At 45.4% G+C, this 13,691-nt stretch overlaps 1 protein-coding gene across 3 annotated transcripts in view; it reads left to right on the top strand.

The window, feature by feature from the left end:
• Positions 1–4,036: 4,036 nt before the first annotated feature.
• PHACTR2 (phosphatase and actin regulator 2) overlaps positions 4,037–13,691 on the top strand; it is a 135,625-nt gene continuing 125,970 nt past the window's right edge. For 2 of the 3 annotated variants that reach the window (XM_035320106.1, XM_035320104.1), the window contains exon 1: positions 4,038–4,194. In XM_035320106.1, the coding sequence (XP_035175997.1) occupies positions 4,047–4,194 (148 nt within the window). In that variant the 5' untranslated portion in view covers positions 4,038–4,046. Of the gene's footprint in view, positions 4,195–13,691 lie in introns of all 3 variants that reach the window. The other variant, XM_035320105.1, reaches the window with a different exon arrangement.

Raw genomic sequence — 13,691 nt, 5'->3', positions numbered from 1 at the left:
CCGGGGGCGGTGGCTCCTGCCCGCGGGGCCGGCCCCTGCCCGGTGCGAGAGCCCGAGCCGACCCGGGGCTGCCGAGCCGAGCTCGCCCCGGCCACGGTTACCCCGGTGTGTGCCGGGCTCCTGGGTGGCTCCTGGGTCTCTGCGCACCCCCTCCCAAGCCTTGCCTCCTTCCCTGCCTGTCTCTCTTGTGTGGGAAAGCACGCGAGTCGAGGTGTTCCTCCCCGTCAGTGCTGCTTCACCTGGCTGCTCAATCAGCAAGGGTTGCCTGAATAGGAGAATTTTAAGAAAAGAAAAGAAAATAAAAAAAAAAAAAAAAAAAAAAAAGGCTTCTGTCTTGGTCGATAACCTGCCCTTCCTCTTCCTCATGCCCAGGAGGACAGCCACGGGCTGGAAGTGCCTGGCCCTGTGTGGCTGGTGACCATCCTGAACACCCAGCCTTCTCTCTCAGTGTTTACCCCAATAGCCACTTGCAGGGAGCAGCGGGGCCTGCAGCCAGCACCAGGACTGAACATCAGCTCTGCTGCCAGCACCTGCCTCAGAGGCAGCCCCAGCAGGCTGCCCAGCAGCTGCCCCATGTTAGATAAGAGCTAGTCAAGTCGGCTCTAAAGGGTCCTGCTGCTGCCCAGAGGTGAGACAATATGTGATATTAGTTGTGTTTCTGTGACAGCAGATTTAAGGAAAGGAAAAACAAACAAGCAAAAAAAAAAAAAATGCTCTGCAAAAGCAGCTGGGAGAGAGAGGAGTGAGAAGCAGCCCTGCAGCCCCCCAGGTCAATGCAGCAGGATGTGCTCCAGGCAGGCAGCAGCAGTTCCCCTGCGGCCTGTGGAGAGGCCCCTGGTGGAGCAGGCTGTCCCCTTGCAGCCCATGGGTCCCACATGGAGCAGATCTCCACGCTGCAGCCCGTGGAGGAGCCCCCGGGGGAGCAGGTGGATGTGGCCTGGAGGAGGCTGTGGCCCATGGAGAGCCCCCGCAGGAGCAGGCCCTGGGCCAGAGCTGCAGCCCGTGGAGAGGAGCCCACGCAGGAGCAGGGGTCTGGGGGGAGCTGCTGCCCATGGGGGACCCGTGCTGGAGCAGTTTGCTCCTGGGGGATGGACCCCATGGTACGGAGCCATGTGGGAGCAGTTCTTAGAGAGCTGCTGCCTGTGGACAGTCCCCCAAGGCTCAGTTCGGGAAGGACGGCATCCCATGGGAGGGACCCCACGTGGAGCAGGGGCAGAGTGACCATGAAGGAGCAGCGGAGGTGAAGTGCTATAGACTGACTGCAGCCCCCATTCTACTAAAAAAAAGGTAATAATTTTCTCTAATCTCCCTACACTGAGTCTGTTTTGCCCATGCCAATAATTGTTGAGCGATCTCCCTGGCCTTATCTCAACCCTTGAGCCCTTTCCATCATATTTTCTCCCCCTTTCCTCTTGAGGAGTGAGAGAGAGGTTGTGTTGGAGCTCAGCTGCCCACCTGAGAAAAACCACCACCACCTCAGCAAGTGATGCTCAGCACTTGTGCAGCAGATCATGGGTTGCAGGCACCTTCTTTAAAACATGCTTTTTCCAGCATCATTTTTGCCCAGGCTAATGGTTCTCCATTCTCTGATGCCCGGATTGCATATATTTTCACCCGGCCCTAGTGGCCACTGGATGGACTTTGTGAAATGATTTGGCTTAATCATCAAATAACAGCTTTCCAAAATCATCACAAGTGACAATTTCTTTGGCAATCTCATCAGAACAGTTAATAAATAAGTAAATAAATGAGCAGTCAATAAATTAATCTTTCTCCACATCAGAGAGATGTATACTGCTAAGGCTTTTCCTGATCTAGTGAAATAGAACTTCAGTTTCCAGAGCCGTTAACCACGGCTGTTACATTTCATCCAAAATTATTTAAAGGGCTGTGTAAAAAAGGGAAGTACAAGGGAAGTACTTTTTTTAAAAAAAAAAAAAAATGTGAAGGGAATGGGACAGCATTTTCAGTTATATACCTCTGTGAGCATAAGTTGCAGGCTGATAAAAAACATTTTTACTTCCACGATATTTTTTCTGACCAATTGTTCACATTACTCTGATCTACAAGTGCACTTTGATATCACACATAGGAGCCCTTAGGGTTTTTTTTTTTTTTTCTTCATCTTCTGCCTCTTCATATTCAATGCTGACCTACTTTCTCTGGGTCTTCTTTTACCTTCGTTTCTGTCATTTTGCTTCTGAAAAGAAATTCTTAAGCACCTTTGACCTCTTGCTATGGTATCTTTTCTAGTTTATCTTTAGATTTCTTCGTATTCTGCAACCTTTTCTTTTTGATTGCTACTAACACCAGAGGATTAGATATGGAGTGGCTCCTTAATGTGGGAGTTTTGAAGTAGTCTCTGAAGCTTATTCTTTACAGCAGAACAAAGTTACAATTGCTCTGTGGCCCAAAATACTTTGAAGGAAAAATAATCTTAAAAAAAAAAAAAAAAAAAAAAAAAAAAGTTCCAGGCTCTCACTCAAAGCTCACCACCATCAGTGAACTATTGACTTTAGTGAGATGGAAAGCATGAACTGTATATTTTGTTTAATGACCTTTCTCACATCCTTTGATTTTTTTTTTTTTTTAAAAAAAAGGTAGAATAGAAAACAGTTCAGTAAATAGAAGTCATGAGTACACTTCCGATTAAGTCTTAAACAGGTTCAGAAAATGTCAGCAGCCCACACATGCACAGCTGCTGACATCTCCTGTGACAGAAAGGTCCTCAGTGCACAGCCACACCTGTAACAACGCAAGCTGTAAGGGGTAAATCATGAAGAGAGTACGTTATGAGACTTGGTGAATAGTGCAGGGCCGGTGTCTGTGACTTTACAGGAAGCTTTCTAAACGCAGTTTTTCCTGCACAATGCTGGAGTAACGTGGCCCCCACAGGAAGGTCTGCAAGCATGGACCTCCTTACTGCACCCAGCCAGGAGAAGCCCCTGCCCCTCCCAGCACAGCTCCACTGAGAAAGCTCTCTGCAGATGGAGAAGGAGGAGAGGAACTAATGAAGGCAGTCCCCTGGGAGGTGCTGAGCAGAAAAGACCTGCCTAATTGCTGACATGTGAGCCTCACGTACTGGATCTCTTGCTCGGAGAAGGGCGAGTGGTGTGACTGCTGGGCAGGCTGCAAAATGAGCGCACCCGGGGAGTTGTGAGGGTTTGGCAATGCAAGGAGTGCCTGGTTCCTGAGTGGGAAGCAGGAGCCAGAAAATAAATGGGCATGGGTACAATTCAGACCTGACAGGATTTGGTTCAGACCTGGTGAGGGTAGATGCTAGGGTGTTTTCATGTGGTCTGAATGGGACTTTGCACTGGATAGTGGGTTATCTGGCAATGGCTGCGTTAAAAATATTAAAACGTTTAAAGTGCCCTGTTGATCTTTGCTATTAATAAAACTTAGGGTTTTCTTCAAGGCAGGATGTGAACTCATTTGCCCAGAAAAAGCAGTGGAACCATTCTTCTGACGTTGAATCACGTTCAAAAAGTATGTCTGTGAGACAAACAAACAAAGAATGGAAACCACAGGGCTCGCTTTCCCTCTGCACCGAGCTGAACGGGGATCCTGCTTCTGAGATGAAAAGCTTCATAAGCTTCACAAAAGCTTCATCTTTTGTTGCCTGCTGGGCAACAAAAAAAAAAAAAAAAAAAAAAAAAAAAAAAAAAAAAAGTTGAGCTGTGGGGCTGCAAACTTGTCCCTACAGCACAGCCGGAGAGCCGGGGTGCGGGTTTGACTCATCGCGGCTGTGAGGGGGTGCAGAGGGATGGAGGGAGGGGACGCGGGGGTATCCCCGCGTCCCCCCCCGCCATCCCGCTGCACCCCCCGGGCTCTTCTGCATCCCCCTGGTGCTCATCTTCCTCCACGGGGTCTGGATGCTCGCAGCCTCTCCGAAATCTCTCACCCCCCAAAACCCCATCGCCCTCCCGGCGGGGCGGCTCCGCGGCGGGGCGGTCGGAGCCGAGGGGCGGCTCTTCCTCTGCAAACTTTCCCTCTGCCCTCCCCTCCGGGCTCTCCCTCGCCTCCCTCCTTCTCTCGGCTCCCCGATGGCGATGGCGGGGCGGCCGGGGACCGGAGCGGGGGAGCCGCATCCCTCCTGGCCCTTGCCCGGTCCCCGCGGCCGCTCCCAGAGCGACATCTCGTCCTTCTCCTCCCGGAGGAGCTGCCTGCTCAGGTCCAACGTGGGCGGCTCAGGTAAGGGGGTGCAGGGGGCGAGGGAGCGAGGGGAGGCAGCGCACAGGCTCCCCCGGACCCCCAGCGTGGGGGTCGTCCTGGTCCTTTGGCCAGCGGGGGTCCCCGCTTTGCTGCCCCCCAGCTCTGCCCCTCCAGCGTCGAGCTCCTGGGGTCAGCTTGCTGCAGACCCCAGGGCTGAAGCTTCGCCGGGTGGCAGGGCAGAAGACCCCCGGGAAGGCTGCGGGGCGGGTTGTGCCGGCACCAGAACTCTTCCTGCTGTCGCCTCACTGATTTCACTTGTGTTACGTGTTAGGATTGTACTCCACACGCTTGTGTTGCCTTCAGGGTTTTCACTCGCTGTGCTCCTCCTGTTGGGGTTAACCCCTGCGATCACGCGTGGGGCGATGTGGGGTTGGAAGCTGGCCCTTTGAGGCAGAGCAGGCTTCCTGCAGGATTAGGAGTAACTCTGCTCTGTGAACGAGAGGAAGCAGGGATCCTACTTTACAGTGTGGATATTTAAAAGTGGCCAAAGTAAAACAAATACATACTTGGTTAAGGCTGTTCTTTGCCCAGGCTGTTTCCTGAGGTTGGGTATTAAGGAAAATGAACTTCTGGTCTCACACTTTGGAAACGTGTGCTTGCCTGGTTACAGATCAGCACTGCCCTGTTGACTAAAACAAGGCTGTGAGCACACGTGTCCCTCCTGCTGCGGATATTTTGGATGGGCTCATGCCCTGTTGCACAGAGGTACCGGTGAGCCCCATCACCATCGGGGCTGTGTGAGCGAGGCAGAGCAGCTCAGAGAGCCCCAGAACACGCAGGGACCTGCTGTGCCACAGCATCGTTTGGACAGCATGGTGTGTGGTTGGGTCTGCAGCCGAACACAGCGCCTCTCACGTTTGCTCCTCGGGGGGCATTAAGAGGAAGCAGACCATTTGCCTGGGGAAGCTCAAATATAAGGGTGCCTGATGATTAGGGAGGGAGGGAGGCTTGCATAGTCAGGTAGGTGCAAGGAGCCTGTAGCAGATTCAACTCACAGGGCCAGAGGCTGCAAACAAAAAGAAGCATACGTGCCATCTTCTGCATCATTTTCTGCTTTACGTTTTTCTGTTTTCCTATACAAGTTGCATTCAAGCACATGTGGGGCATGGGGAGGGAGGAAGTGTCAGCGCTGTGACCAAACCAGAAAGGACTACTTTTAGGTGTAAGGTGTTTCATGTGGAAGGATGCTGCTTGAACAACACCCTCCAGCTTGATGTGTACACAAGAAGTTTTAACCTGGATGCAGAGGGATCATCACAGAGGTGGACAAGGCTGAGCCTATGTCAGCGTTAGAGTACGTTGGTGGTCAGCTTACCTTCAAAGACTACTAGCGAGCTGGATGCTTTAAATGAGGGTGGTAAATCCAGTAGAGGTAAAAATGGTGGTGTTTCCAAAGATGCATAGTTATTTGTAGTTTTCTCAAACAGAAAATTTAGGCTTCCCTGTTGCCCTACTAGATTTATTTTTTTCTTTTAATTTTGAGGATGTGCTTCCTGCCAGCAAATGACAAGTGTTGCTTTCTATGGTTTTTATTTTTTCAAAATCTCTTCTTTCATTCTACATTTTCTCCATTGCTGCTTCCTGTATATCCTTCTGGCTGCTCATTGGGCACAATAAAAATACTTATGTGCTGGCACACAACTGTTGATTCGCCCTTTAAAAGGGAAAGCACACATTAAAGATTGAAAGCTGTTTAATTTTTAACATGGTGGTCAGAGAATTGTTTTTGTATAGAGATGCCATTAAAATAACCTGCTCTTTCATTCCCCCACTAACCTGGAGAGCAACCGTAATGGGGACAGAAATGTGAAGCATTTAGGGGAACCATATGAACTGCCTTATTGTTATTGCTTCTACTTCTTTCTCTGGCTGCATCATTTGATTAATTTAAAGTAGGTCACACATTTACATCAGATGTTACCTGTGCTGTAGCTGCCCCATTTAAACAAGAACAACTTGCATTTAAAATAACCTGCAAAACGTTTGCTTACTGCCTGTTCCTAGAGTAGTTCAGCTCCAGCTGTTTGTCACAAGTTGCAGTTTGTTTTTTTTTTTTGTTTGTTTTGTTTTGTTTTGTTTTTTTCTTTTTTTCTTTTTCCTTTTTCTTTTTAAATTTTCTAGATTCTGACGCTGGTTGCATTGGGAAGATGATTTTGTCTGCTCGTGCTCCCACAGCGATGGGTTGGTACCTACCGATGGTTCACACCGTCGTTTTGCCACCTCCTGACCCACCACTCTCAATGCAGGGTCTGTCAAGAGATGCTTCTGGTTAAGGAAAACACAACAGCCTTTCTCAAAGCAGCTTTGGCAGCAGTTTGTGAAATCCACCTGCCTGTCATTCTAGGTCAGAACTGCCCAGATCTCATTAGCACAGGGAGTCTGATGAGGTTCTCCCAATGTTTGTGCTGCCTTTGCTTTCTTACCCGCCCCTTCTTCCTCTGCCGCTAGCATCTGCTGAAAGCAGCAACTTCCTGGTATCACTGTACAGGATCTCACTTCATCAGCCACAGTCCAGTTAGTGAGGATCATAAATTTTTGTTTTTCCCCTACTTCTCAAAGTTGGCCTCTTCGTTTAGGGTTAGCAGTAGACGTTTACTTACTTTCCCTCTCTGGGCTGCATCACATCACCCACTGTTGTGTCAGGCCTAGCCTTTACCTTCAGACACTACTCCTGGTGCAACCCTGGGAAGAAAAAAAGCCATCCTTGTCATGAGTGAGGGTAGCACGACCTAGGCTTTTGATCTATACCCAAAAAGTTTTAATGTCGTCCAAGTCCATAGGCTCTGTGGAGGGCATAGCTGTCACTTAAACATCTTGGCACACCTTGCCTGATGAGGGGCTGTAAGAGCATCTCTAGGAGATTGGTGAGGAATAGATGCTCTCCTAGAATTCCAGAGCAGTATTGGTGCTGCTCCAAGACCACTGCTTGGGTTGCGTACCCTTAGGCAGCCTTCCACATCGAGCGGCTAGACTGAAACCACCTGATGGGCAGGTCAAATTAGCTGGTTTTCTTGATTTGCCCAGCACAGGGGGGGCTGAACTACATCTGAAATGCAGACTCTATTCAAATGAGTGCCCAGAAGTTATTCAAAACCCAGGTTTGGTGGCTGTGGGGCTGAGGGCAGCTCTGAGTCAGAGGTGGGACCCAGGCCCCAGGTGGAGGGGGATGCTTCTGTTTTGTGTCAGCTGCCTGCAGTGCAGTTCGTGACGGGCTTCATGCTCAAACCCCAGCTGCTGCAGCACACAGCCAACACGTAGCCATGCCTGCTCTTTATCTGCATGTCCACGCAGGCAGTTTTTGGTTTGCTTTCTTGTTGTGGGTTTTGCTGTACAGCCTGAAGCAAAGTGTCTTGCATTTTATTCTGAAGGTGGTGAGGCTTGTGGTGAGGTGCGTCTTCATGAAAAGGGAACTTTACTTCTCAGACCAGAAGTAAAAAAAAAAAAAATCTCCACTCCATTTAATGTAGTTTGTGCGATTGACACTGTCATATTGTTGCAGTTCCTCTTGAGGTTTACACTTTAGCAAGAAGTAGACGCATCAGACAATTTGTTTAATTGCTAAGAAGTGCACCTTTCAGACAGAGAGGTGAGCTCCTAATGCCTGTTTCCAGTCCTTTTTTCCTGTCTTTCTGATGACAGATGAAAAAAAAAAAACTACCTGAGAATTCAGACAGGAATTATATTGGGCCATACACCAGATGCACACCTTTCAGGTGAAAGGCTGAGAGAAAATGACAGTCCTGACTCAAAACTCATGCATTGCAGGTTTATTCCTGGAATTTTGGGCTAGCAAAGTGGTCATTTCCACATTAACTCACTCAAAATGGTAATGAGTAACAGCTAGGATTATTCTTTCTGCTGCCCCCAGAATAGGGCTGGTGAAGACGTGGCTTAAAATTACCCCCTTCATGCCAAGACTGGAGCATCTGAGTGGCTGATGTTGGATGGGAAGGAAATTGATGAATTTTGGACATGTTGGAGCTTCTCATAAACAGAGCGCCCCATTTTGCAAATTTTGGATTCTCTTCTTAAAATAAATTACTAAGGCTTTGTTGATACAAAAGGAATAAAATATTTTAGACAACTGAAGGTATTTTAGCATCTAGCAAGAGTGAAACCCCCCAAAAACTCTTATTTAAGATGTTGGCCTGGCTATCTGGGGGCATAAAACCTAGGGAAAAAGGTAAACAATGGGAAGGTAGGTAGCTGTTTATATTTGCCTGTATTTCTTTGTGTTTGTACAAATACTTTCCAAAATGGCTACAGCTTCCAACTTCTTTAGTCGTATTGCCATACACACCAAACAAGAGTCCTACCAGTCCATGGGAATGGAGTTCAGTGTTTGTAAAGAAGCCATCAGCTGTGCTTTGGGAGGGCCGTTAGAAAGACTGTGTCTTTCATTTATCACCTGGGGACGAGGGGGGCACAGCCTCATGATGTGGAAGTACGCTCACAACTAAAGCAGCTAGTTCTGGCACGTTATAGGAAAATACAGGAGTTAGGGGAAAAAACGTTTCTCCATCCTATCAGGCTGGATTGCTTACAACATAAATCAAAGTACAGAATTTTGCAAGATAAGGCATTCATGGTAGAAAAATATAGTCCAAGTTAAGACAAATCATCATTCTTGTGATTTAGAGATGAAACTCAACACCTGTGACTGGACTGTGTTATTTCCCTAAATCCATGCGGATATTTTCCCACCAATTTGAAAATTTTGAACTATCAGGAATAGGCAGCAATCACAAGCATATGCAATTTAACATGTCCTTACACAATTGGAGCATCTACTTCTTTGTAATAAACTGGAAACATGCTTAGACCGTCATCCCATAATGTTACATCTGATTCCTGTCATCCTTGTTTATAACTTGTAGCTTCCAGACTGTGCAGAGGAAAAATCCAGGAATAATAAAACATTATACAATGAACAATCTGTTCTATACTGGACTAAAAGACATTATTCCACACCAGCTCCTGCAGAATAACTGGAGTAAAATCTTGATACGGGCTCAGCCTAAGCGTTCAGATTAACTCTACAATTTCTAATGTGACATTTACATATGGCACAGTTTCTGGAACAACAACGTTGCAACCAAATATTCAGACTTGGTCTGGATGAAAAAAAAAAAAAAAAAAAAAGTGTTTTATAACCATTGTGGTTGGCTGAGTCGAGATGGGATTGCAAACATTTGCAGCGTGTGATTGAATGTGTCTTTTGCAGCACCAGATCAGTAGCTCACTCTGTGATCTGTTCAGCATCTTGCCACTGTGTGTGCTTTAGTTTCTGAAGGCCCTTTTGGCATTTAGCACTTCCTGCTGATGTGTGGCTTCTAGCAAGTAACCATTTAGTATCAGATCTCACTTCAAGTCAGAAGCCAGAAGCTATTAAGTGGCTGAAGAAGAATTTTTACTCCTCCTTTTGCTGAAGTAATCTGTTCTGAAAAAAAAAAAATAATAATAATAATAATAAAATGTTTCTAGAACCTAAATGTTTCATCAGTCAAATCCATCGTTATTATACACCTTCTAGGTTTCTTGCCCTCTCCCAGCCTGGGATGTGGGAATTTTGATGTGGGAATTTTTTGGTGTGGGAATTTTCTCAGTGCCAGAAATCCTGTAGGGTTTCATTTTTAACTAGTGTTGGTATTAGTCTTGCCTGTGATTTTTTTGTGGTTCTCACTGAACATATTCTAACAGAAGACTAAGATTTTACCTAGTAAGATGCAATTTTAAACAGATGCCAAACTTTTTCCCAGGTACAAAGCAAGTGGTACAAAATAAAAAATACCCAGAAAAAAAATCCTGGTTTTGTTGTTTTGAGTTCAATTACTTTTTAATTTTTCTGTGTCTGCCTTTTAAAAGTGCCTTTGATTTTTTTTTTTTTTTAAAAAGTCTTAAGATTGTTAGTCTTAAATACCAGTACAATAAGAGAAGCTCTTGCTTTTCATTCCCGTGGAAAGTGCCATGGTATTCCTGAAACACAAGCAGAGTTTATAGGCAGACAACACTTCCCTCCATAGTCAGATGAGAAAAGTTGTTCCTGGTTGCACAGTTTTGAGGCAGAAGTGGACTTTTAATAAGTTGTGGTGTATGAATTCAGAGCGCCATCAATGTTAGTAAGATTTTTGAGGTTTGAAAGTCTGAAACAGGGAAATATTGGTAAGGTTTATCAGTATGAAGGGCATTATAGCCTCAAGCTTCGTTAACTCACAGATGATAAACTGCAAGTCGGCCTTGCTCTCAGGTAGAGTATTTTCTAAGAAGTGCGGCAAAGGAGCAGCTTAAACCACTGACTGCTTCAGTGGTAAGGTCTTTTTCTATCCCCTCTTCTTTGTCATGTTTCTTATATATTTCTGGCAGAGACTAGACTGCCCTTCCCATTCCTTGTGTTATTTCTTGTGTTAAAACCACTTTGCTGTATTCAGAAAAATATGCAGCCAAAACACTGGGGGCTGAGAGGCGAGTGAGGAAGAGGAAGTGTTCTGCCAGTGATGGCAATGTGACTGCTGTTCAAGTGCTAAAACACTGTGTGAACATTAACTCTCATTAAAATAGTCATCATATTTTCACTAAAAGCTTTATTATTCAGAATATGTAGCATCGAATGGTTATTTTTAATTAAACATATTTTACAGCTTTCCCCATTTTTTCTTAACACTTGCACAGTCTTATAGTATCACTAAATCACAGAATGGTTTGGGTTGGAAGGAACCTTAAAGCCCATCTAACTCCAGCGCCCCTGCCATGGGCAGGGACACTTCCCACCAGACCAGGCTGCCCAAAGCCCCATCCAGCCTGGCCTTGAGCACCTCCAGGGATGGGGCATCCACAGCTTCTCCGGGCAACCTGTGCCAGGGCCTCACCACGCTCTGAGTGAAGAATTTCTTCCTGATGTCTAATCTAAACCTACCTTTTCTTTTAGTTTAAGGCCATTTCCCCTTGCTCTATCACCCCACTCCCTGACAAGGAGTCCCTCTCCAGCTTTCTTGTAGGCCCTCCTTAGGTACAGGAAGGCCCCTGTAAGGTCTCCCTGGAGCCCTCTCTTCTCCAGGCTGAACAACCCGAGCTCCCTCAGCCTTTCTTCGTAGGAGAGGTGCTCCAGCTCCTTAATCATCTTCGTGGCCCTCCTCTGGACTCGTTCTAACAGTTAAGTTCATTGGGAAGGAAAGTAATAACGGGTAATAGGTAAATTCATTGGGAAGGAAAAAAAAATATCTCCCAATAATCTTTATTTTATTAAAAAAGGAAAAAAGGATGTGCTGAATGTTAGAAATGGAGGAGAAATTTTCGGCACCTTGACACCATCAATGAAAAGGCTGAACTCTGGCACAATCATTTAATTATTTAAAGTTGTTAAGCTAGCAAATATCTTTTGAATACAAATGAATTCTGCTAAATTAAGGTCTTGTAAAAATCTCTCTTTTTTGTATAAACAGTTCTGATATCAGTCACATTTCTGTATTTTTCAGGAGAAGTACTTGACAAAGTTTGAAAATGTTAACTTGCCACTTCAGAAAATCATTCTGCAATTTTTAGAAAGTTTCATCATATGAAAACTCAATATATGAGATTTTTATTTTCTTCTGATTTGGGGAGCAGGAATAGGAACAAAAGCAGCAGAGAAGTGTCAGAATTGTCCTGGGACAGAAATTTCACTTTGGCAATTTCATGCACCCCATCCACCTGCACAGGGAACGTGTGATCAGTGCCATTTTATTTTGTCGTGGCCAAATTGGTAGACAACAAATTCCTTAAAGGTTAAAACACCTTCTTAAAGGAGTGAGAAAGTTCAGGATTTCATGGAGACAGAACCTAGAGAGCATGCTGAACAAAGGTACCCCCCCAGTGCACGTTTTCTTTTCCCATTTTTGGTGGAGAATCACAGCCTTTAAGATATATCTGTGACTAATATACCCAATACTCAAGAAAATTACAGGCACTGACTAGAGTTGGTGTTGATGTATTGTCTTGTATCATCTACAAGCACAGTAAAGAAAGGGTTGTGGTACATCTGTAGTTGGACGTGTCCTAATTGTAGGCCTTCTTTGTGTGCAGTCAGGGGCAGCTATATTTAAACTTTGTGAGTGAACAGATAATTAGCAGTCATCTTTTTTTTTTTTTTCTTCTTCTTCTTTTTTTTATTTATTTCCACTCTTGCCTAGTGTTGTTGACAGCTAATGTTAGTGGTTTAACCACTGCTGAAATGGTGGTTATTTTTAATCTGAAAAAAAGACGAGTACTACCAAAGCAAAGCGTGAAAAGGCCATGTCTACAAGGCATAATTCTGATTTTCTTTTCTGATTAAGAGCAGTTTGGGCAAGATCAGAGTGCTTGGAGCTGAAGCATGTCCTTATGCTTATACAACTGGAGCAAGTATAATCCATAGCAGACGAGTGGCCAAAACACGACATTAAATGCTCCACCCCCAGGGATGGAGCATGGTGTGCTGCTTTCATTACTTGGGCTCCAGTTTTATGGTGTTTCTCTGAATAGACTCTCAACTCTGTGTTCTTAGGAGTGAACGGAGAGGAAGATTTACAGATCCCCAGGGACACAGCATCCCTCTTCCATCCCTTTGAGTTTGGAGTCCTGAACTTTTTTTTTTTTTTTTTTTTTTTTTTTTTTTTAAATGGTGTCTTCCTGTTATGCCTTCCTGCAAACAAAACTGAGTGGCAATATTTCACATGATGTTTATTTCAGGGGATGGCAAATACAAAAAATATGCTGCCACCCAGCTACCCAGCTATTTAAGTCTCTGGAGGCACAACTGCTATGAATTTTGTCATATTCTTTGGAATTTGAGAGATAAACAATGGTTTCTGATCTGCAAATAGCAAAAATCATTTTTGAGAAAAATTTCTGAAGGACCGATTCTTTCATTTTTAGAGCTTTCTTTTATTTACCTAATCAACTTGGCATTTGTCCACTGGGATCTTCACGTGGTGAGCAAGTCAATGTTCATGTGATCGTGTAGGTGCTTGTAGCTCACAAGCCAACGGCACCCGTTTCACGGTGTGGCATGGATGTTTATCGCTGGGTATACGGTACGGTAGGTTTTTCTCTAGGACAGAATGACAGGCATATTTTTAAACTCTAATAGAGCTTTTAGTACATATTAATATATTTCTCCTTAGAGAAAAAGGCCAGTGCCTTCTAACGTGGTTCAAAGCAGAATCTGCTTTTTCAGCTAAGTCCATCTAGCTAGCACTATAGGTTAAATTGTGAGGGGAAGGGCAGGAGCAGTTCTGACAAGGAAATACAGCAGGTCTCTGAAACAGCCCTCCAGAGAGGGGAATATTTCTGCCAAAGAGGTTTCATTCCCCCAGCTGCCACATATCTGAGGGTCACAACTGTCCCGCAAAAGCGCACGTTGTGCATTTAGTGGTCTGTCAGAAAGCAACAGAAAGCTACGGCCTTGTCGTGCAGTCAGCCAGGCCCGGAGGAATACAGCAGCATGAACTATTTTATTTCAG

This window comes from Oxyura jamaicensis, chromosome 3 (genome assembly GCF_011077185.1).
Source record: "Oxyura jamaicensis isolate SHBP4307 breed ruddy duck chromosome 3, BPBGC_Ojam_1.0, whole genome shotgun sequence".
NCBI classification, from domain to species: domain Eukaryota; kingdom Metazoa; phylum Chordata; class Aves; order Anseriformes; family Anatidae; genus Oxyura; species Oxyura jamaicensis.
This window is presented reverse-complemented; position numbering and strand designations above follow the sequence as displayed.